Source organism: Typha latifolia, chromosome 6 (genome assembly GCF_019914945.1).
Source record: "Typha latifolia isolate L0001 chromosome 6, TyphaL0001v2, whole genome shotgun sequence".
Classification (NCBI taxonomy): Eukaryota; Viridiplantae; Streptophyta; class Magnoliopsida; order Poales; family Typhaceae; genus Typha; species Typha latifolia.
This window is the reverse complement of record NC_133091.1, coordinates 2,488,803-2,509,526: the sequence shown is the minus strand read 5'-3', so window position 1 is coordinate 2,509,526 and position 20,724 is coordinate 2,488,803. Positions and strand designations below refer to the sequence as shown.

At 35.9% G+C, this 20,724-nt stretch overlaps 2 protein-coding genes across 2 annotated transcripts; both read left to right on the top strand.

The window, feature by feature from the left end:
- The first annotated feature begins 1,139 nt into the window (after positions 1 to 1,139).
- Positions 1,140 to 15,082, top strand: LOC140790200 (long chain acyl-CoA synthetase 6, peroxisomal-like). Its single transcript, XM_073140169.1, has 23 exons — positions 1,140 to 1,364; positions 2,783 to 2,843; positions 2,914 to 2,991; positions 3,406 to 3,477; positions 3,582 to 3,663; positions 3,909 to 4,014; positions 4,101 to 4,177; positions 4,786 to 4,830; positions 4,930 to 5,016; positions 5,743 to 5,832; positions 5,962 to 6,041; positions 6,176 to 6,269; positions 6,939 to 7,027; positions 7,124 to 7,212; positions 7,996 to 8,125; positions 8,243 to 8,361; positions 12,654 to 12,777; positions 12,864 to 12,950; positions 13,298 to 13,401; positions 13,475 to 13,560; positions 14,343 to 14,429; positions 14,503 to 14,589; positions 14,679 to 15,082. Exons 1-23 carry the CDS (start codon positions 1,241 to 1,243, stop codon positions 14,775 to 14,777), a joined length of 2,097 nt encoding a protein of 698 aa, XP_072996270.1. The 5' UTR covers positions 1,140 to 1,240; the 3' UTR covers positions 14,778 to 15,082.
- A 514-nt stretch (positions 15,083 to 15,596) lies between these two features.
- Positions 15,597 to 20,417, top strand: LOC140790201 (phenylacetaldehyde reductase-like). Its single transcript, XM_073140170.1, has 6 exons — positions 15,597 to 15,973; positions 16,351 to 16,520; positions 17,701 to 17,892; positions 18,300 to 18,462; positions 19,303 to 19,489; positions 20,007 to 20,417. The coding sequence occupies exons 1-6, from the start codon at positions 15,856 to 15,858 to the stop codon at positions 20,149 to 20,151; spliced, it is 975 nt and encodes a 324-aa protein (XP_072996271.1). The 5' UTR covers positions 15,597 to 15,855; the 3' UTR covers positions 20,152 to 20,417.
- The last annotated feature ends 307 nt before the right edge of the window (positions 20,418 to 20,724 follow it).

Sequence of the window (20,724 nt, the reverse complement as noted above, 5' to 3'; positions counted from 1 at the left end):
TCTTAGTCTATTAATCTTAGATAATGGAGCATGTTGTTTACCGCACATAGATAAATAATTATGAAGATGGTGATGAGCTCATAGATGATTAGTCAGTTGTTCTTTGAATAACGATAGATAATTATATATATATATATATATATATTTTGGTGGGGAGTTGAATTATATTAGCTAGTAATATATATGTACGCCACATGACATTAGCAATAGGATAGTTTTATTATGTAGAATGATGCAATATATATTTATTTTTACACTTATTTTGTTGTGTGAACTTATATATTCACTTTATTTTATATTATCATACTTGAAATAGTGCTACTTGTGAGTGTTAGACTCATCTACAGATTGACTACGGTCTTAGTAGTAGCTTATGTAACAATTTACTTGGAGAGATATTAGACCGCTTTATTATTTATCTTGTAGTAGTGTTGTGATAGAATGTGTTTTTCTTCTTTGTTGTGTTTTATTTTTAGCATATACTTTTGTATTTGAGAACTTTATCTAATTTTGTACTATGTGACGTGTTTAAAAACTTTGACAGATTTTATTTTACTTTTGAGTAAATAAATTATACAAAAATTTATTATCAAAAAAGATCTATTTCACTGTAGCTCTAAAGAAAATGCTGAACTCATAAGTTTTTTTATATAAGAATAAAATTTTAACGTAAGTAGCTAAAATATTAATTTAAATAAGTTCTTATAAATAAAATATTTTTAGTATCAGATAAAAAAAAATACTGAACTAGTAAGTGGTTGGGTTCAAAACGTAAATTTGAAGAATGATCTATTTTGGTAAATAAAATTTAGAAAGGGCTACTTTGGTCAATCACTCCCCTGACATTGGTATTTGGCAGCAGCCATCCCTATATCGTTATCCACTTCCTTATTTTATTTTATTTTATTAAAAACATCGTTATCTACTTAGCTTGCCGTCACATTCTACCAAATCTTATCAATTATTACGTCACGTTGGCGTCGGTTAGCGTGCCCATCCATTTCCCTTGCGCCTGCGACACTTACATGTGTATCATCTTTATCTGAGGATTGCCGTGTTCGGTGTTTTGGGCTGTACAGCCTACCCTTGCTTTCGAACGAACCCGAGAGGAGTCCTAAATATGGGAGACTGGTCATAGTTTTTTTTTTATTTTTTCTTTTTAATCATATCATATCCAGAGCGGCGTAGATTGCAAAGGGGGAAGAGAGATAAGAAGAAGAAGGAGGACTCGCGACGTTTCATGGATTCCTCCGCCGCGGAGCGTCGCCTGAGGGCAATCTCCGGCCATCTCCTCCCTTCTTCCGGAGATCGCGATCGGGTTTCTCGGCTAAGCACCAATCCAACCGCCGGGGAGTTTTTCGACGGTAACTCCCCTTTTCTCTCTTTTGATGGTTAATTGGATCAGCTCTTGTACCAATCTGGTATTAGATTCCACGGTACATTACTTCATCAAATTGTGGTGGGCCCACATTAGAAGGGTCGTGTGGGTCTCCTGCTCCTTAATTTATGGTTTCCTTCTATCTCATTGGTCACCTACTTTTCCTCCTTTTGCGGTAAATTTTATCTTTAGATCGGTTGGAGAGCAGAAGGAAGGATCATAGATTTGAGCTTTTCAACGGATAACTTCTACCTACAGACAAATTGTCAAATTTCTTTTCAGGCTGGACATGTACGTCTGAGAGAAACAAGAAATGAGGGAAATTTGGGATCGGAAACAAGATGCCGTTGGTGTTAAGAGCTTTGACATTGGTGTTTTAAGAGCGAATACGCCCCCTTATTAGGAGGCTAAGAGGATCTCGAGTATATAATGAGCCTAGTTGGTTTAAGTAAATGCAAATTTGGTTTCTGGTAGCCTAGTTGTGCGAGGATCAAATTTAACACAGGGGACGGGGAATGGCTCAGAAAATGGGGAAAAATGAGTTGTTTTTGACATTTTGTAATTTGCTGTGATATTGTACTCAAACAGTTGCAATCCCATAAAGAGCAGCACTATAAAGCCATGAACATGCAATACTGGCAGATACTGATGCTCATGGGAGATACTGATGCTAACTTAACTAGGATTTTTCTTTATCAATTTGGGAGCTAGGATTAAGAATAATGTGAATATATTAGAAACTATGAGCCCGAAATCAAGTTTGAGTTTTTAATGGAGCATGAACTGAAATTTAATTTCATCTTAAGTCCAGAAGTTTGAGAATCTTAAATGGCATACTATTATAAATTTATAGATATTAATCAAAATGTTGAGTACCCTAAATATGTTCATAATATTATAGGTATCCATTACCTCTGAAGTGGATGACTGAGGAGTGAGGAGAAGCAAATACGAACTGTTTTGCTATCAATTATTGAATAATTTGTCATTGGGTACCTGAATTGTGTAATTTTGATTTTAAGATCTCTTTCAAGATATTTTGTGTGTTTTGCATTTATTTAGCATATATCATGTGATTATAATGTATATTTTTTTACTGCATGTGTTTTAAATGTACCATGTTGATGCATCTTGATTTTTTTTTTTCTGTCGGTAATATACATACTGTAGAGATGTCAAGATATCTTTTCAGTATATCATGATTTTATGTCTCCATATAACGTTTAATAGTTTGTAGTAGAGTTTTCATGTGATTGTGATGCTTCAGATTCTCTTTTTTCCTTTTCTCATGTAAACACGAAAAGAAAGTGCCTTAAGGCTCTCGAGCAATGCGATTGTTTCCATTTATCATGATCAAATAATTGACCAGAGGAACTCACTTTTTGTTGGTTTTCCTTCATGCAGTGCAGGGTTATAGTGTAGTTCTTCCAGAAAAGTTGCAAACGGGAAAGTGGAATGTGTACAGGTATGACGTTTATTTGTAAATTATAGATCAGCAGACAGCTTCTGTATCAATATCTGTTCTATTAATGCAGATCTGCACGCTCACCATTAAAGCTTGTGGATAGATTTCCAGATCATCCTGAAATTGGAACATTACATGATAATTTTGTGTAAGCATCCTTTGCATACTAGTTTTTTCTCAATCACAGTTCCTTACTTTGATCCCATAAAAGAAATGCTTATATATTTTCAATCACTTTTCTCTTCCTTTGGTTTCGAGAGAGCATGCCAAAGTATGAAAGTGCTTATTTTAGTGTAATAGTGTCATAATGTATCTTCAGATTTTTTTATTTTTTATTATTATTTTTTTTGTTTGTGTGTGTGTGTCTTATCTTCAGACTTTTTTCAATCTTCTTTGATGTGGGTCACATATCTTGTCAAGATGCGAATGAGTCAGTGTCTTTGCTAAAATTTTTTTTAGTAGCTATCAGTTATATCTTTTATCAGAAAGCACGACTTCTTCGCGACTGATAATTGTATCTATCTTGGTGAAATGTTGTCTTGATTTGACTATTATTGATTAGGTATGCTGTTGAGACTTTCCGTGATTACAAGTACTTGGGTACAAGAGTTCGTGTAGATGGAACAGTTGGGGAGTAAGGATTCTCTAATTTCCTGTATTTTCTGTTGCCAAGCATATAATCATAAGGATTTTCAGTTATTGAGTTTTTTTATATATATGTATATATTTATCTTGAAGGTACAAGTGGATGACTTACGGAGAAGCTAGTACAAATCGATCTGCTATAGGCTCTGGTCTGATTTGTCATGGGATACCTGAAGTGAGTAATTTTAATTGTAATATGTATTTTAAGATATTGTGTGTGTTGTATTACATTTATTTAGCAATTAGCATATACCTTGTCATAATGTTGTATGCTATTTATTGCATTTGTTTGGTGAGTACCATGTTATTCATCTTGATTTCTTCTGCCAGTAATTTACATTCCGTAGGATGTCAAGAGATCTTTTTGTGATAGGTAACATCTTCAGACTATCAGTTCATTTATCCTTCTATCTGAAACAGGGTGCAAGAATTGGACTTTACTTTATAAACAGACCTGAGTGGGCTATCGTGGACCATGCTTGCTCTGCATATTCATACATATCTGTCCCTCTTTATGACACTCTTGGTATGATTTGATTTGGACTTTTGGAGAAAATTGATGATCTTTTCTTCATGATTTCTCTGACAATTAGTAAGTCTTGTATTATGCAGGTCCAGATGCTGTTCAGTATATTGTGAATCATGGTGCTGTACAAGCTATTTTCTGTGTACCACAAACACTAACAATTGTGAGCTCCAGTACTTCAACTTTTTTCTATCTATTTCTTAGATGTCGGAAACAATTCTTAGATCTCTAATAGTGAAGAGGAAGGAAACCTTGTACATAGCAAGGGTTGCTGTATCAACAGCCAACACTGTATCGCAACAATACAATGGGGTATCCATGATAATTGATAACTCTTATAGCCCCTCAGGTTTGGAACAATATAGGGGATGTATTCAGCAACTGAGTAGCTTATGGGATCATGGGATCATAATCACTTCTTAAGCTCATTAACTACTCAAACAAGTCCAGGTGAGGAGAAAGCTGGAATTTTTAGGCTCAAGCAAATTAAATTAGTTTTGTTAGATTTATCTAGAATTTTTAGTGAAATTTGGGAAATGAATTTTTGCAATTGACACCTTGTCAGCATAACAGTAGGGAATTGGATTCCATGTATACCACAGCTAATGCTGCTGTGACAAGTAGGAATATATTTTTAATATACCAACTTGTTGGTATGTACTGTGTTTAGATATTCAAACTGTTGGTCCATTTTTTCTTATGTAGCAAGTTTTTCTAACATGACTCGGTGTTTTAAACCTTGCTAATTTGGACTTCTGTTATGTTTTACAGTTGTTAAGCTTCTTATCCCAAATTCCATCTGTCCGTCTCATTGTGGTAAGTAGAGATGGAGCATTTAAATTTACAGTTTTGTAGTAGAGAATTTGTCTCCAGAATTTTCAGATGAGCATGTTCTCTTCAATTACATTGAAACAGGTAGTTGGAGGAATTGATGAAAACATGCCTTCTCTTCCATCAACAACTGGACTGGAGATTATTTCTTATTCGAAGCTACACAGCCAGGTGACTTTTATTCAAAATCTTGCATGCTCTCTTGGCATCTTGTTCTGATAAGTTGATTGGATAGAGCAATTGCTTCATCTATGTCTCATTACTATGGTCTTAGGAGAAGTATAAGAGTTAAAATTTTAATCACCTGAATTTATGGTTCAAGGTGAATTTCATCTAAAAGTTCTATTTTCTTTTTTTCTTCTTTTGTTGGAAATCAAGCTAAACATTGATGTGTGTTATTCCCTGGGTTATGCTTGCAAAGGTAGATTAGAAGTAATTGGAGAAGGCTAGGTTGTCTTGTTTCAACTTTTGTATCTTGTGCGTGAGTTGCTATGTACTTTTTTCTTATGAATAATTCAGTACTTCTTTTTTCAAATTACTAACACATTGGATTAGATGAACCCAAATACCTAATGTTAGTAGTACTAAGTTCACCTCATTGACCTATTGACATGCATAACAATTTTGATGGCCCATCTTATTTGAGCACATTTTATCATGTTACATAGTGGCAATGTGATCAATACATAATATGCAGTTTTATCATCTTAATACTATTGTGTTTTTCTCTCTTAGAAGTCATTTTAGAATGCGACTTAAATTCATATGTTGAGATATTTTCAGCTTTTAACTGGCCTCGAAGAATTCTGAATTTATAATTTGATCTCGTCCTTATGATTTAGTACTCCCTATATATTTATTTATTTGACTGTTATTTTTTTGCATTGATGAGTTTAGGGCCATAGAAATCTTCACCCTTTTCGCCCTCCGAAACCTGAAGATATTGCAACAATCTGCTATACAAGTGGTACAACTGGCACACCGAAGGTAATGATTAACATACTTTTTCATAGCTCACAGAGTTGTTTTTGGCAGGCAATTTTGATTCATTTTTTCTTTTCTTGTTTATTTAGGTAACTAAAAGAGGATATGTTTGTCTTTTTCCCTTTTTCTCAGGGAGCTGTTCTGTCCCATGAGAACTTGATTGCAAATGTTGCAGGATCTAGCCTTACTGTTAAATTTTACCCTTCTGATGTGTGAGGATAAGTTTTTTTGTTTATATATATATAGACATGTTTTTTCTTTTTCTTTTTTTGGATGTAATTAAGATTTATATCACCTGTTTACTTCTCCAGATATAACTTGGGATTTTTTTGCCACTTTTCCTCAGATATATATCCTACTTACCTTTAGCACACATCTATGAGAGGGCCAACCAAATTGCAATGGTACACTTTGGTGTTGCTATTGGTTTCTACCAGGGGGTATGTTACTTTTACCTATTCGAATTAGTTATGTTGTCTTGCAATTTCTTTTCTTTTCTCATTCAGAGTCATGATACATGGGAGTTGAGTACAGCAAATTGATGACTTGCTTTTGATGGAAAAAAGACTTAACACTGTATTTGGATAGATGTTAAAATAACTTTATCCCCATCTATGCTTCTAGTTGTTCCAAACAACTTTTGTGAAGGAATAACAAACAGTCAAACAGCCAATATTGGCAGTTTGAGAAAGCAAAAATGTGGGTTTGTTCTCTCATCCTAGGAAAAATAGCTCCACCAAAAAATGTGGAATTATTTTATCCCTCTATTTAGCATGGGTCATCCTTGATGTTTGATCAGTCAAAGGAATTAGGAGGGGATAAATTATTTCCAGCAATTCCATTTTCAAATGCAGCCTGAAAGCAGTGGGCATATGTGTGACAGTTAAAAAATGGAGAATGTTTACTTATTCATTTGACACTGGTTACTGAATTTTAGGTCCCGCATTTTAGTAATTCATATAATCAGATATTTGGATCAATGTTTCTGCAGCTAGTAATAGCAGTTCTATTGATGACTATTTACAATCATATTATCATTGCGAGACAATCACTGTTTGAAATGCATTTCTTCTTTTTATTTTTACCAATTTATGATGGACTGCTTACAGGATAATTTGAAATTAATGGATGATCTGGCAGCTTTACGACCCACATTGTTTTCCAGTGTTCCTCGATTGTACAACAGAATTTATGCTGGGTATATAACCACTATATGGCAGTCTAATTCTATATATGACATTCTTTATATAATTCCATTTTGGACTAATTAATAACTGGTTTTCTTGAACTACAGCATTGTAAATGCCGTAAAAGAATCTGGTGGCATAAGGGAGAGGTTATTTAATGTTGCCTACAATGCCAAGAGGCAAGCAATTCTGAATGGTAAGTTATGTAAGAAATTCATTTGCTTCAACTTATCAGGTCTGAAAACATATGCAGGAAGCTGAAGACAGATACCTGCCTGTTAAGTTTTAATTTAAGATTCCTGTTTCAATTAAAAGTATATCAGATAAGCGAAATGGACAACAAAGTCAATAAAGTGTTGGTTTATGCAACTTTATTGGAAAATTCCTTATTGTAGCATGATTATTTTGTATATTGTGCAAGGTCCATGAGATTCTTGCTTATTGGTTATTAGATCAAAGGTTTCTTTTTTTAATTAAACTTCTGTTGTCTGGCTCAACATCTCACTAACCTGTTTTATCTTAGTGTAAAATCATTGTTAGTTGAATTCTGCCGAAACTCATAAATGCTTCTGTACTTTGAAGAAATCATATGAGACCTGTTTTGACCAGCAGTTATATGGCTGGGCCATTTTTGTCAAAACATTAAACCAGAAAGTTTTTTTGCCTTGGTACCTGGAAAAGTTATTAATAGTACTTGAAGGTTATGAGGCTAATCAGTATGTAGCATAGAAATTTTTATATCAATAGTACTTGAAGGTTGAAAATTTTAAAAAGTTGAAAACATATAATGTTTGTGTCAGATAATGATTTATATTAAGAGGAGGGTGTGCAGTTGCATAAAGTTCCTGCCTACCGGGGTCTTGGGCAGGGAAAAGATACACAGCCATACTCGACTTTATCTTTGATCATGTGTGATTTGCATTCTGATGCGGATATAGTTCTGTTTCTTATATTTGCTAAGTCATCTTTATGCCCTCAGGAAGGAATCCTTCTCCAATATGGGATAGACTAGTATTCAACAAAATAAGAAACAAACTTGGAGGACGGGTCCGGTTTATGTCCTCAGGTGCTTCTCCATTGTCGGCAGATGTCATGGACTTTCTAAGAGTGTAAGCTAATTTGCCTTTTGTGTTGAATTCAACTTAATATTTGTTGCAACATGCTTATATAGTTATATCTTGCCATAGAATTCTAATGCTATAATTTTTTACTGAACTTTCTTGCAGATGCTTTGGTGGTCAAATTATTGAAGGTTATGGAATGACAGAGACATCTTGTGTCATAAGTTCAATGAACGAGGACGACAATTTGACGGGCCATGTTGGTTCTCCAAATCCGGCTTGCGGTGAGCTTGGTTCATTGATTTCGAGGAAAAAAATCGTGTATAGCTCAGATATGTAGTTGTGATTTTATTTATTGATCATCAATAACTCTTTATGCAGGAAATGGCCTTTTTTATTGGAAAGAGTAGGTCTTAGTTTGTTAAGTTGTTGCTTAATGCTTTAATTATTTGAAGCTTTTCTAGAGACATTTTAATGTGAGTTTCTTCATATTATGTTTTAGATAATATCTTGATGAATGTAGTTTTCATGTCAAAAGAAAGCATTACGGTTCTAGGAGCCTAGGAAGCTTTATGTTCATGATGAAGTTGAAGTTTGCATGTTCATTAGCTTAATTAACCTTCAACATCAATTTTCTTTTGTTACATTGCCAGCATAATTTTAAATTGAAATGCCTTGTTAGGTTCTTATATTTTTCTTTTCTTTTTGGAGGTCTCTTCCATTTGTTAATTGCTAGTTTGACATATTTAGTAAATTTAAAACATCCTAAAGACTTCCATCTTGCTTGTTGTAACCATGATAGGAATGAAATTCTAACAGCTCCATTTCAATTTACTTATTAGAGGAGGCGGCGCTAGATAGCTAGTGGAAGAGCAGTGGATTCAGCAGCAGAATAAACTTTTTCTGGGCAAGGTGTTTTAATGGCTGTCCTGTTCGCCTAGTTGGGCGTTCGAATGGCCTGACGATGCATTTTCCCAAGAGTAAAACTCTCATAGGTATTCAAATGGCCTTCCTAGTGTTCAAACACTAGTCCGGTTTGCCTAGACTCGTTTGAACAAGTCCATAATGCAATTTTCTGAGAGCATCATCTTTTGATGCGGTTGAATGCCTGACGGACAATTCATTGGGTCATTTAATTAATTTCAGAGTTTGATTGAGTTTGAGTTTGTTTTATTTTCTTAAGTGATTAGTTCGATTAGGGGACTATAAATATGTTGTTTTACTCGACTTTGGAAGACAATGAAGTATTATCTTCTCTTTCTCTTTCCTGTCAGGCAAGGTTCCTAGTTTAGCTGATCCCGATCCCACCACGAAACTAGTCTATTGACTGGTTTCCCCACCAGATCAGCTAATACCCGATCCGGATTGAGCAAGTTTCAGTCGAAATGAACTGAAATATACATACATATATATATATATATAGAGAGAGAGAGAGAGAGCGGCGATAATAAGAAAGAAAAAGGGAAAGAGAGGAAAATGAGAGTAAGGAAATAAATTGCATATCTAAGATCGCTAGAGATCGATGGAGTCGAATCTGCATTGGAAGAATTCACCGAACATTGATGAAGGCTGTAACTACATCGGAGAAGCATTGACTTGGGAGGGATTGGGAGTGGGAGAGGAAGAGTGAGAGTGCAAGGGAGAGAGAGAGAGGGAGTTGTAGAAGGCGAGAGCATCATTTTTTTTTTTTGAATGGAAGTGAGATTAAAGATAAGGAGATAGGAGAGAGAGTACTAGAGGGTAAGGAAAAAAAATTGTTTGTGTGAGATAGGGAGAGTGTGTGTGAGTGGTAGAAAGAGAAAGCAATAGAGATTGAGAAAATAATATTTTTTCTTATTATTTAGACTTCATATATGAATAATTTATATTTATATCTTATTATTATTTTGTCTAAAACTTTTACAGTTTTTTTGTAATTTAGAAATTATTTTAAAATATAGGTCGATACGGTCGACGACCGGTATGTATCGCTTTTTAAGATGGCCGATGCCGATCCCAGTACTTAGAACCTTGCCCTCAAGTATAGCCAAGGGTTTAGGGTTTGTGATTTATTTTTTATTTCAATATTAAACTATTATGGTATTGCTTGATAGGGTTCTATCGGGTCAGAATGTATCAAATGGTATTATAGCTTTTGTGGTTGGTTGACAAAACTCTATTCTTCAACTTGCAAAGTTTGGGAGTATGTCAAAGACACAAGCAGCGTCGATTGAGAACCGTCTCAATGCGTTGGAAAGTCATACAAACAATAAATAATAACATGGAGAAGATGAAGGAGTAGATGCTTTGCATTGTAAAGACATTGGCCAAGATAGAGAGGAGGCTGGTAGCCGCTCTTGCTAGGGTGGTTGAGAGAGGGTGTCCAGATTGCGGGAGTTAAGCTGAGTCACCCGTTTAGACTCTTTGAAGTTCTCTAGGGTAGATCCTATAGGTTGGATATTTAAGGTGGACTGATTTTTCACCTATCAAGGAACACAACCGGTGGAGAGGGTTAGGCTTGCCTTCACCTACAATATAAGGCCATGCAATGGCTTTAGTGATTTTAAAAAATAAATCTATTAGTAGATTGGTCGGAGTTTACTCGAGGGTTAATGCCAAGGTTCTAGTAGTCTGTATATGATAATTTTGATGAAGCTTTAAAGAAGTTACAACAGACGGGAATTGCCTGTGGATATCAGCATGACTTCGAGAAATTAGCCTTGAGAATCTACGGATGGCCGAAGTTGGTACTTTTGGGTTGTTTCATCAGAGGGCTCCGGGAGGAAATACAACTGAAGGTGAATCTTTTTAAGCCAAACTATAGCTCATGCCATGGACTTGGTGCGCATACTCAAGGATCAACTAGCAAGGGGAAGGTGAACATAAGGTTGGGTGGGGATCTTACCCATGCAGACTACCAAGGGGGAACCAAGCGTTGACTGGGCTCAGTCGGAATCTAGGTTCTAGAAAGACTTGAGACTGACTAATTGGCAACAGTACAGGCCGTAGCTCCATCGGATAATGTCTTTCAACGTTTTACTTTTGTGTAGATGCGAAAGCGATAGGTAAAGAATATGCTCTAACTGTGATGAGAAGTTTGTTTGCAGACACCAATGCAAGGGAAAATTATTGTTTATATCGGTTGTCGAATTGAACTTCGATGTGCAACAAATTGGGAGACAGTAGAAGCATTCCTAGAGAATGAGGCGGAACCAACAGAGATAATCTTGCATGTTTTATTCGGGTGTGTGATGCTGCGAACTTTGTGGATTGCAAGATTATTGGAATGGAGGCCAATGATGGTTGACAATAGGAGCACTCACAACTTTTTGAGCAAATCTATCATTTGGAAGCTTCGACTTAAGAGAGTACCTACTGCACTGTTTTTGGTATTGGTGGCTGATGGAAATAGGCTAGAGTGCAGGGAGATTTGTCGTGATGCAGAGGTTCGGTTGCAAGACTATATTTTCCTTATTGATATGTACCTCTTGGGATTGCAAGGCTCTGATATTGTCTTGAGGGTGCAGTGGTTGCAAAATTTGGGACCGTTCATGTTTGATTATGAGAGTCTAACTATGGAATTTAAAACAGCGAGAAAGAAGTATTGATTTCAGGGAGATATAGGGGCAGACATTCTAATAGGAATGGTGGACTTGATGCAACAGATGATGAGTTACAGAGCATGCGCATTCTTAACCATGAGGACAGAAACAACCCAATTTGAGCTGTCGACAACCATACATAATCTATCTGGGGTGGATGGAAACCATCGACAACCGTACAAAATCTATCTGGGCCTGATGGTTCAGATGCTAAAAAGTAAAGAGTATAGCCAACAGATAGAAAGGTGATTGGAGGAATTCAGGCCAGTATTGTTGGATCCGAGTTCTACTCTCAACAAAGGCCCTTGACTACCACATTCCAATCACACTTGGGGCATATCCGACAAAAGTATGACCACATCGTTACCCGCACTATCAGAAGACTGAGATCGAGTAAATAGTCTGTGAGATGTTGGAGGAGGTTATCATTCGAATGAGCACCAACCCATATTCATCACCACTACTGTTGGTCAAGAAAAGGACAGAATGTGGCGATTTTGTGTGGACTATTAAGCCTTCATAGACATCGTAGTTAAGGATCGATACCTGATTTCGGTGATAGATGAGTTGCAACCTTGCAAGATGATCTCTAAGGGGCGGTGTTTCATTTCTATCTGTCTAACACAATTCAGGGAATTTAGGATGCATGATTTTGTGTTTTAGATCCTATATTACTTTAGTATCAAATATTGTTCTTAAAATTATCTGGCTGTACATGCAAGGTTGTGAATTCATGCCATGTTGCACTAAAATTATGAAGCTATATATGCTTCAAATCTCTTGTATTGACATTAGATGCACATGTATTATTTTATTGATGCAAATATATCTGTTAGTTCTCCTCCTAAAATCTTTTGCGATAACTCTCGATGATTACCTTCTCACTAAAATCTCTTTCTACCGATAACTCTCTATGATTACCTTTTTCAGAGAAATCTCTTTCTACCGATAACTCTCCATGTTTACCTTTTCACTAAAATCTCTTTCTACTCCAGAGGTTAAACTCGTCGACGTTCCTGAAATGAATTATACGTCTGATGACAAACCATATGCTCGTGGAGAAATTTGTGTCAGGGGGCCTATAGTTTTCCAAGGCTATTACAAAGATGACATACAGACGTAAGATAATGGGCCTCTTTTTTGTTAATACTTTTCATGCACCAGGGTTATAAATGAATCCACTAATATGTCTGTTAATTGCATAGGAAAGAGGTCATTGATGAGGAAGGCTGGTTGCATACTGGGGACATAGGTTTGTGGTTGCCTGGAGGACGTCTAAAGATCATAGACAGGTTAGATTTTTTATTAAATGTTTGTTGTAAGCTAACTTGATAATACATTCTATAATAGATATTTCATTTTTTTTAGTTTCAATTATTTGTGCTTGTTTAAAAGGAAATATGTTGTAAAAGTTTCAACTCTGAACTACATGATCTATATATTTTTTTCCTTAATATCACTTACAAGATCTTTTATCTTTCCTTTTCTTGAGATTTATTTCTTTTAATGATTATAGAAAATAACTAATTGAATTTCTACACTCGTAGACTTAACTTTTGAGGGTTTTAGTAGTTTTATCAGTTTTTCTCCTCTAAGGTTCTTTCATATTCAATTATATTTATTTCCTTTGTCATAATAGGAAAAAGAATATTTTCAAGTTGGCCCAAGGAGAATACATAGCCCCAGAGAAGATTGAGAATGTATATGCCAAGTGCAAGTTCATTTCTCAGTGTTTTATCTATGGTAAGTTATTTAAGGTCGCCGTATTTATTTGACTTGAGAACCACATTTTTTTATGCTTTGTTCACATTTCCAGGTGATAGTTTAAACTCTTCACTAGTTGCAATAGTATCAGTTGAACCGGAGGTGTTAAAGGCTTGGGCTGCATCAGTAGGAATCAAGGTGTGCCAATCTTACTTATTTACTTCTTAGTACATAAACCCATAGCTTGTGCTTGCCTCTAAGATTCTCTTACAAGCATACTGGACAATTGCATGAATTCCTCAAATAAAGTTGACGAGAAGTCAGGCGTAAGCATAGAAGAATTTGTAGCTTCAATTTGGTTGCTACATGGTAATTGTGATCTAATGTTAAGGACTGCTATTGTAGCAGCTTGCAAGTCATTCTGGCTAATAGTCCTCCACTAAAATATAATATGTAGTGACTAGTTCCAATTACAAGTGATTTAAGGTATATTTTTGTGAACAAAAGGTCGTTAATGCTCTGGGATTTAGGTCCTTGATTACATCCTTTATCTAGTCCCTTGCTTGCATGTCTAGATTATGGAACATAGTCTTAGTTTTTTACTTTGTAGTTTATCTTCTGGATTGCGTTAATGACATTAAATCAGTTGCTTTGACAGGTATGTAGTTTTACTCCTAATTTGGAGTTTTAAGCACGAGACTTAAGTATCAAAACCAATCACCTATTCAATCCTTTTCCAATTAAATACTGTTTAGCTTTAGTATAAGTCAAAATTAAAAGGGCTCCAATGAAATATTTGACTGAAGTTTCAAAATTGTTGGAGCTTACATCTATTTACTCTTTTTGGCAATTAATTTTTTTTTGGGTCTATGTAATAAAAATTTCTTCCAAATTGTTGTTAATTGGTGCTTTGGACTGCTCGGGCATAGGACTTGCATTTGCACTTCAGTTTAACAAATCCTTCTGCAATACTTCTGCAGTATGAGGATCTAGGACAGCTATGCGCTGATCCAAGAACAAGGGCTGCTGTCCTTGCTGATATGGATGCGATAGGAAAGGAAGCCCAGGTATGCCCACATATTTCTGTAGCATTTTTAAGTTGCAAATGATCTTGATCTTTTTTCACCCATTCTCTACCAGCTAAGAGGCTTTGAATTTGCAAAATCTGTTACCTTGGTGTTAGAACCATTCACTTTAGAGAATGGTCTCCTCACTCCAACATTTAAGGCAAGTTCTCCCCCATTTTACATCACAGGGATAGTCACTTACCGACAAATTTGTGGATAGCAAACTTACTCTTGAATTCTCTTTCTCAGATTAAGAGACCTCAGGCAAAGGCTTATTTTGCCAAGCCAATTGCCGATATGTACGTGGAGTTGTCCAGAACTGATCCATTACCAGAGAAACCATTGTGACTTCAAATCACAACCACATTTATCTGAATCAGCTCGGTGGATAGGAATAAAGCAATGTCTTTCTTAAAATCTCTGAGAGATAAATTGGCCCTTTTCTGCAACAAATTGGAGGATATGCAGGATGATCTGAAACTATTCCTCTTATGGTAACAGTGGCCATTTTTCTGAACACTTGCTAATGATTATTTACAAGGGAATGCCCTTATAAAGAAGCAGAACTAATTCTGTAATTATACTCGATGAAACACCTTGTATTTGATTATTTGTTCTCCAACTTTAACCTCCTTGCTTGTTACACTCCTGCACATCCATTCTGTTGTGTGCTTGGTGACATTCCATCACACGAGCAAATCTTTGAAGTTTCTATAATTTCTTAATAGATTCATTCGTGGAATTGGTAGGGAAAAGGACAAGTAAACTTAAATATTTGACAGGACGCAGGTGGTGAGAAACACCTACCAAGTAAGACTAGCAGCACAAGAGAACAAGGGGTTCTGGTGTTGAATGTGTTTCAGCTTGTCATATTCTTTGCTTGTTTAATATTCGAGCTACAGCCCACAATATCAAATATAAACTTTTGGCTTGAGATGTAGATAGAAATATTCAATTCAACGCTTCCATCGATGATATTTTCCTTCTCGCCGGAGACGCCTGCTATTTCACAAGGAGTTTTTGATTATTTTAAGTTTGCATAAATTTAAATACGAAACTATATGAGTAAAAAAATTATTGAATTGAACAACTAATAACTTTAATTTATAAGTTACTACTGTCTGGTTCGGTGATCTATATATAAATTTAAAAGTCGATCGCTGAATCGAAATAGTTTTTCAACTGAAATAGTTTTGAATTTAAGTTTTAAAATATACTTAGACGACCGAAATGATGTTTGGAAGTGCTAGTTCAGTGAAAATCACTTTCAGGTACCCACTACTGGAGAGTGGAAGTGCCGTGCTCCACAAACCCGCTCGCCTCCCATTCATACCTATATAGAGGACGCTCTGATCTCCGTTCCTTCTCCTCCCTGAACCTAAAGCTAGTAAGAAGCGAGCAGAAGTGCGATAGGATTGAGAAGACGATGAGCGGAGCCGGCAAAGTGGTGTGCGTCACCGGCGCGTCCGGCTACATCGCCTCGTGGCTCGTGAAGCTTCTCCTCCAGCGCGGGTACACCGTTCGAGCCTCCGTCCGCGACCCCGGTTTGTTCCCGATCCTTGCAATTGATCGCCCTTCTTCCGAATTATAAGCTCGATCTGATGCCCTCTCATCCACTCTTTGGCTTTGATTACTGCTTCTTTTGCCGATTTGAGGTTTCCTGATTTTAATGCTTTCGTTGCTTTCTGATCGAAAAAAATAATCAATTCGGTAGACTTTTTTTTTCCCCTATTTTGATATTTCTACATCTTTTAACGCCGTAAAATTAATGCATTTTACCGCAAAATATTGTATTTTTGTTATGATGCTACCTTCCTTTCAGATCAAGATGTCGCTCGACTTATTAATTTTGCATTCACTAGCCATCTTAGCCTTTAACAGAATCAATCACTCACTGCGAATACTTTGTGTTGTTTTTTAGCTGATCCGAAGAAAACTGAACACTTGCGTGCCCTGGATGGAGCAAGTGAGAGATTGCATTTATTTAAAGCAAATTTATTGGAAGATGGCTCTTTTAATGCTATAGTCGAGGGTTGTGAAGGTGTTTTTCATACAGCGTCTCCCTTCTTCAATAACGCTGTAGATCCACAGGTTTGCATCTTGGATGCTGTTAATAATAGTCTTAGTTGGCAAGGGGTTTATTAGTTCCTAACTTCCTATTTCCGTAACTTTGTAGCCTTAATGCTGAAAGCATAATTATCATCAATTTATTTAGTAATTAAATATGATGAGATCGTATTTTAGTGAAATCAGTACTTGGTGGTTTTTTTTCAACCAAGGTCGGGCATGAGCTAAATGCCTAAAACATTTCAATCTGGCGCAGAGGATAGAATCAAGCATGGTTGGGCTTGTGTTGTGTTTTCTTATGTTTGTTTTCCTTCAAAATAAGACGAGCAAACCAAAGTTGTGCGTGGGCCAAAGGCCTAAAAGTCTAAAACATTTCAATGAGGAAAGAATCAAGTGTTGGGCTGGTTATTTCTTTTAAAATGTTTGTTCTCTTTCAAAATATGACGAGCAAATCATTGTCATTTTTGTCTTTCAACTATCTAATAGACCATACTAGTAGCAATCCAAACATTAGGCTTTTCTTTGGATGGTATACCGTAAGAAACTTCACACCACAGTTCTCTTGGCCTCCAAATGCTTGTCAGGCTCGACGTCATGTCCCCTCTGCAACGATGCTCCGGAGGCGGTCAATCATATACTTCTCTGTTGTGGATAATTGAATACTACATATCTGGTCCTCCCATCTGCCGAGTGCCAATTAAAGATCGGAGGCGGAGGAGTTGCCAGATTATTCTATCATGATCGTCGCATAGAAAATGGAGGATAATATCACTTTTAAATCTGATATTTCATCTCCAACTCCATTATTTCAAATGGATTGAATTTTTTTAACTGTAGGATACATTGCATTGAGGTATTCTTGAAATGGACTGAGTTCTCCTGACCATAAAAGGCTATTTCATTAACATCAGTTATTTCAAGTTTTCAAATTCATCGAATCTTCTTTTGAGTGGGCCAAGTTTTCTCCATTTTTGTAGAGTTATCTTGTACTCAAATTATTAAATTTTTTATTCATCTTGTCTATCTTTTTGTATTATTGAAGGTACTTTAGACGAGTAAAATCAATACAATCTTTTGAACCACTGCTGACATTTTCCTTATGTTTCTTTGTTTCTTCCATATCTTTATGTGAGATCCTTAATGCTGGACATCCTGCAGGATGACAGCCTATAACTTCCTAACAGAACTTTGTTTTAATTCTTAGGCTGAGTTAATTGACCCAGCAGTGAAAGGCACACTAAATGTATTGGCTTCATGCACTAAAACTTCTTCTGTTAAAAGGGTGGTCATAACATCATCTATGGCTGCTGTAGCATATAACGAGAGATCGAGAACTCCCGATGTTATAGTTGATGAGACATGGTTTTCTAGTCCAGAAGTTTGTGAGCAATCAAAGGTATGTGCTGATCCTTCATCCACACTCCTGTACAAGTCCACCTTCTTGTCATTTTACAGTTTACACCACATCACTGCTCACGTTTCTCTCTGCGATAAATTATTGAGGGAAGTAAAAGGATAGTTGGTTTGTGGTTAATTTACTTGGGGTGTGCTAAACAGATCAATTTCTGTTGCTTATGAAAATAAAAAAATAATCCTACCGGATTAGGTGTTGATTGACAGCATTAAAGTCAAAATATGGTTATTGTATATTATATTTTATATAAAATGAGTGGAGCCTTAAGTGCATCCACTATAAAAGAGTTGTAAAGGGCTATGTTGAATTTGTTCCTTTAACTCGTATCGTTCTGCAATTATTTTTTTCAAGAATTTGGATGATCCAAATAACTTTTTGGTATCTATTAGGCGTGGTATGTTCTCTCAAAGACTTTGGCAGAGGAAGCCGCCTGGAAGTTTTCAAAAGATAATGCTATCAACATGGTTACTATAAATCCTGCCATGGTCATTGGTCCTCTCCTGCAGCCTACACTTAATACTAGTGCTGCTGCAATCCTGAACTTAATCAATGGTATGTATCTCCGCTCAGTGTTAAATTTACTTTTGAAGTTATTTGTCTGACCACAACTCAAGTCCTACAATTTACTACTAACCTAGTTGTGAAATGCTCCTATGAGTACTAGCAACTTTATGGCAGATGTCTTCTTTTTCTTTTTCTGTGATTGTGTAGCTGGACTCTATGGCAAAACTTCTCTTTCAGTTTCTCTCAAAAATTGTATAGTAAATGCCTGTTTCTCAAGTGGCTAAAATTAAGTAATGGTATTCTGGCACTTTTGCGGGATAAGGATGAAATTTTTTGGGACACAATGGTAAATAGCACTTGCATTATTCATGGTTTGCTGGGCAGCAGTTGGCTATCAACATGTGCAGCCTACTGAAGTAATGTATACCTTTTCTTTTATGGGACTGAAAGCCTTCTGTGGATTAGATTAATAGGAAAGAATAATCTTTTCATTTGCTTAACTTATGGATAACTCTAGCCACTACTTGGAGTCGGCTTGGACCATTGCCTATTTATATCGATATAGTTAGAGGAGAAAATTCTTAGATATTTCTGTCTACTCTTTTGGTCCATGTAGGTAAAAGGAATAATCATTATTTCAAATTGTTGTTTTCAACCAAACTAATTAAGTCTTTTTTTTTTAACTTTTAATTAGTCTTTACTTTTGGTCTTTTTGGAGCATGTAACTGTTAAGATCAAAATTGGAATATTCTCTCTTCCTAAATATGAGAAGCTTGAAATTCTGCATCAAGCTATTATTTCACTCTATATGGCATATAGAATTGGTCTCCAGGTCCCATTGCATGTCCAAAGGAGGATGAAATAATGATTTTACTCGATTTCTTGTAGGATCATCTACATTTCCTAATGCAACTTTAGGATGGGTGCACGTAAAAGATGTTGCCATGGCTCATATTCTGGCGTATGAAATTCCCTCAGCAACTGGAAGATATTGTCTGGTTGAAAGAGTTGCTCATTACTCGGAGCTAGTGAAGATCATACATGAACTATATCCTGCTCTTCGAGTCCCAGAGAAGTAAGTCAGTGTTTTCATCAGCAATTTTTTTAATCGTATGTGGCATCTTCTCTTGCTATTGTACTTCCATCCGATTGTAAAGTATTTCATGAAAAGTAAGGCCATCCGCAAATGTTGAATTTGTGTGATATTCGACAAGAAATCTACCAGACACTAATTGTTATAGCCAGAAATAGAACATGATGGAAGGGAGGGGGACTTCTAGATTAACAAAACTCCACAGATCTTTCCAACAATCTGAATAGGCAAGGTAAGAGGAAGAAAACACTAAAAGAAAGCCAAATTACTAAGAGAAAATTTGTAATTCAGGATTTAAAAATATCTCCATGATTTGATAGGATAGATGAATCCTTCATTTCCCAAAGAAGCCTCTTTATCTCCTTCCAAATCAGAACCAGCATTGTGTCATATCACATCTAAAGCTAAGTGTTCATCCTCCGCACAAGTATGCAAATGTTTTCATCCTTTTTTTTTAAATTATTGTGGGTGTGATATATATATACATGTTCCTTGGCAGGTGCGCTGATGACAAGCCCTTTGTTCCAATTTACCAAGTCTCGAAGGATAAGACGAAAAGCTTGGGTATCGACTATATTCCTCTGGACACGAGCATCAAGGAGACCATAGAAAGCTTGAAGGAAAAGGGCTTTGCCAGTTTTTAAATTTCGCACATCCAAAATAATGCTGAGACTAAGTATCAAGGAACACTTTGATAGTTGCTGAAGAAGATACCCTCCTCAGCAGACGATAAGCTTTGTTGAATTGTTACTATGTCCCTGAACTGCATTGAATCTTCTTGTGGACTTTATTATTACTGTCAATTCCTCCTATTTGGGCATGTTTGTAACAGTCTTCAATGGGAGTAGTGTCAAATTGAATTTTTCATAAATAATTGTCATTTAAGAAATTGGAGTTTCTACAGCATAAAGGCAGCATGTTCTCCTTTTCAGCTAGTAATGGGGCTTAAAATTTAAATGCTGAAAAAGGTGTGAATTCTAAATGCAAGAATACTGGGTGTTAAATGTAGATTTTCTTTGTTTTTTCCTCATTTTATGCAAGCTTTAGTTAGAGATTTTAATGAAAGAAGTCTTATTTGAGTATTGGGATCCTTTATTGCCACAAGCTTCGAATAAGAGTTTTAACTAAAATATTTTTAATATGACTTGACTGAGAATATTTTTATAATTTTTTAATATAGTTAATTTAACTCAAATTTTTTAATATAGTTAATTTAT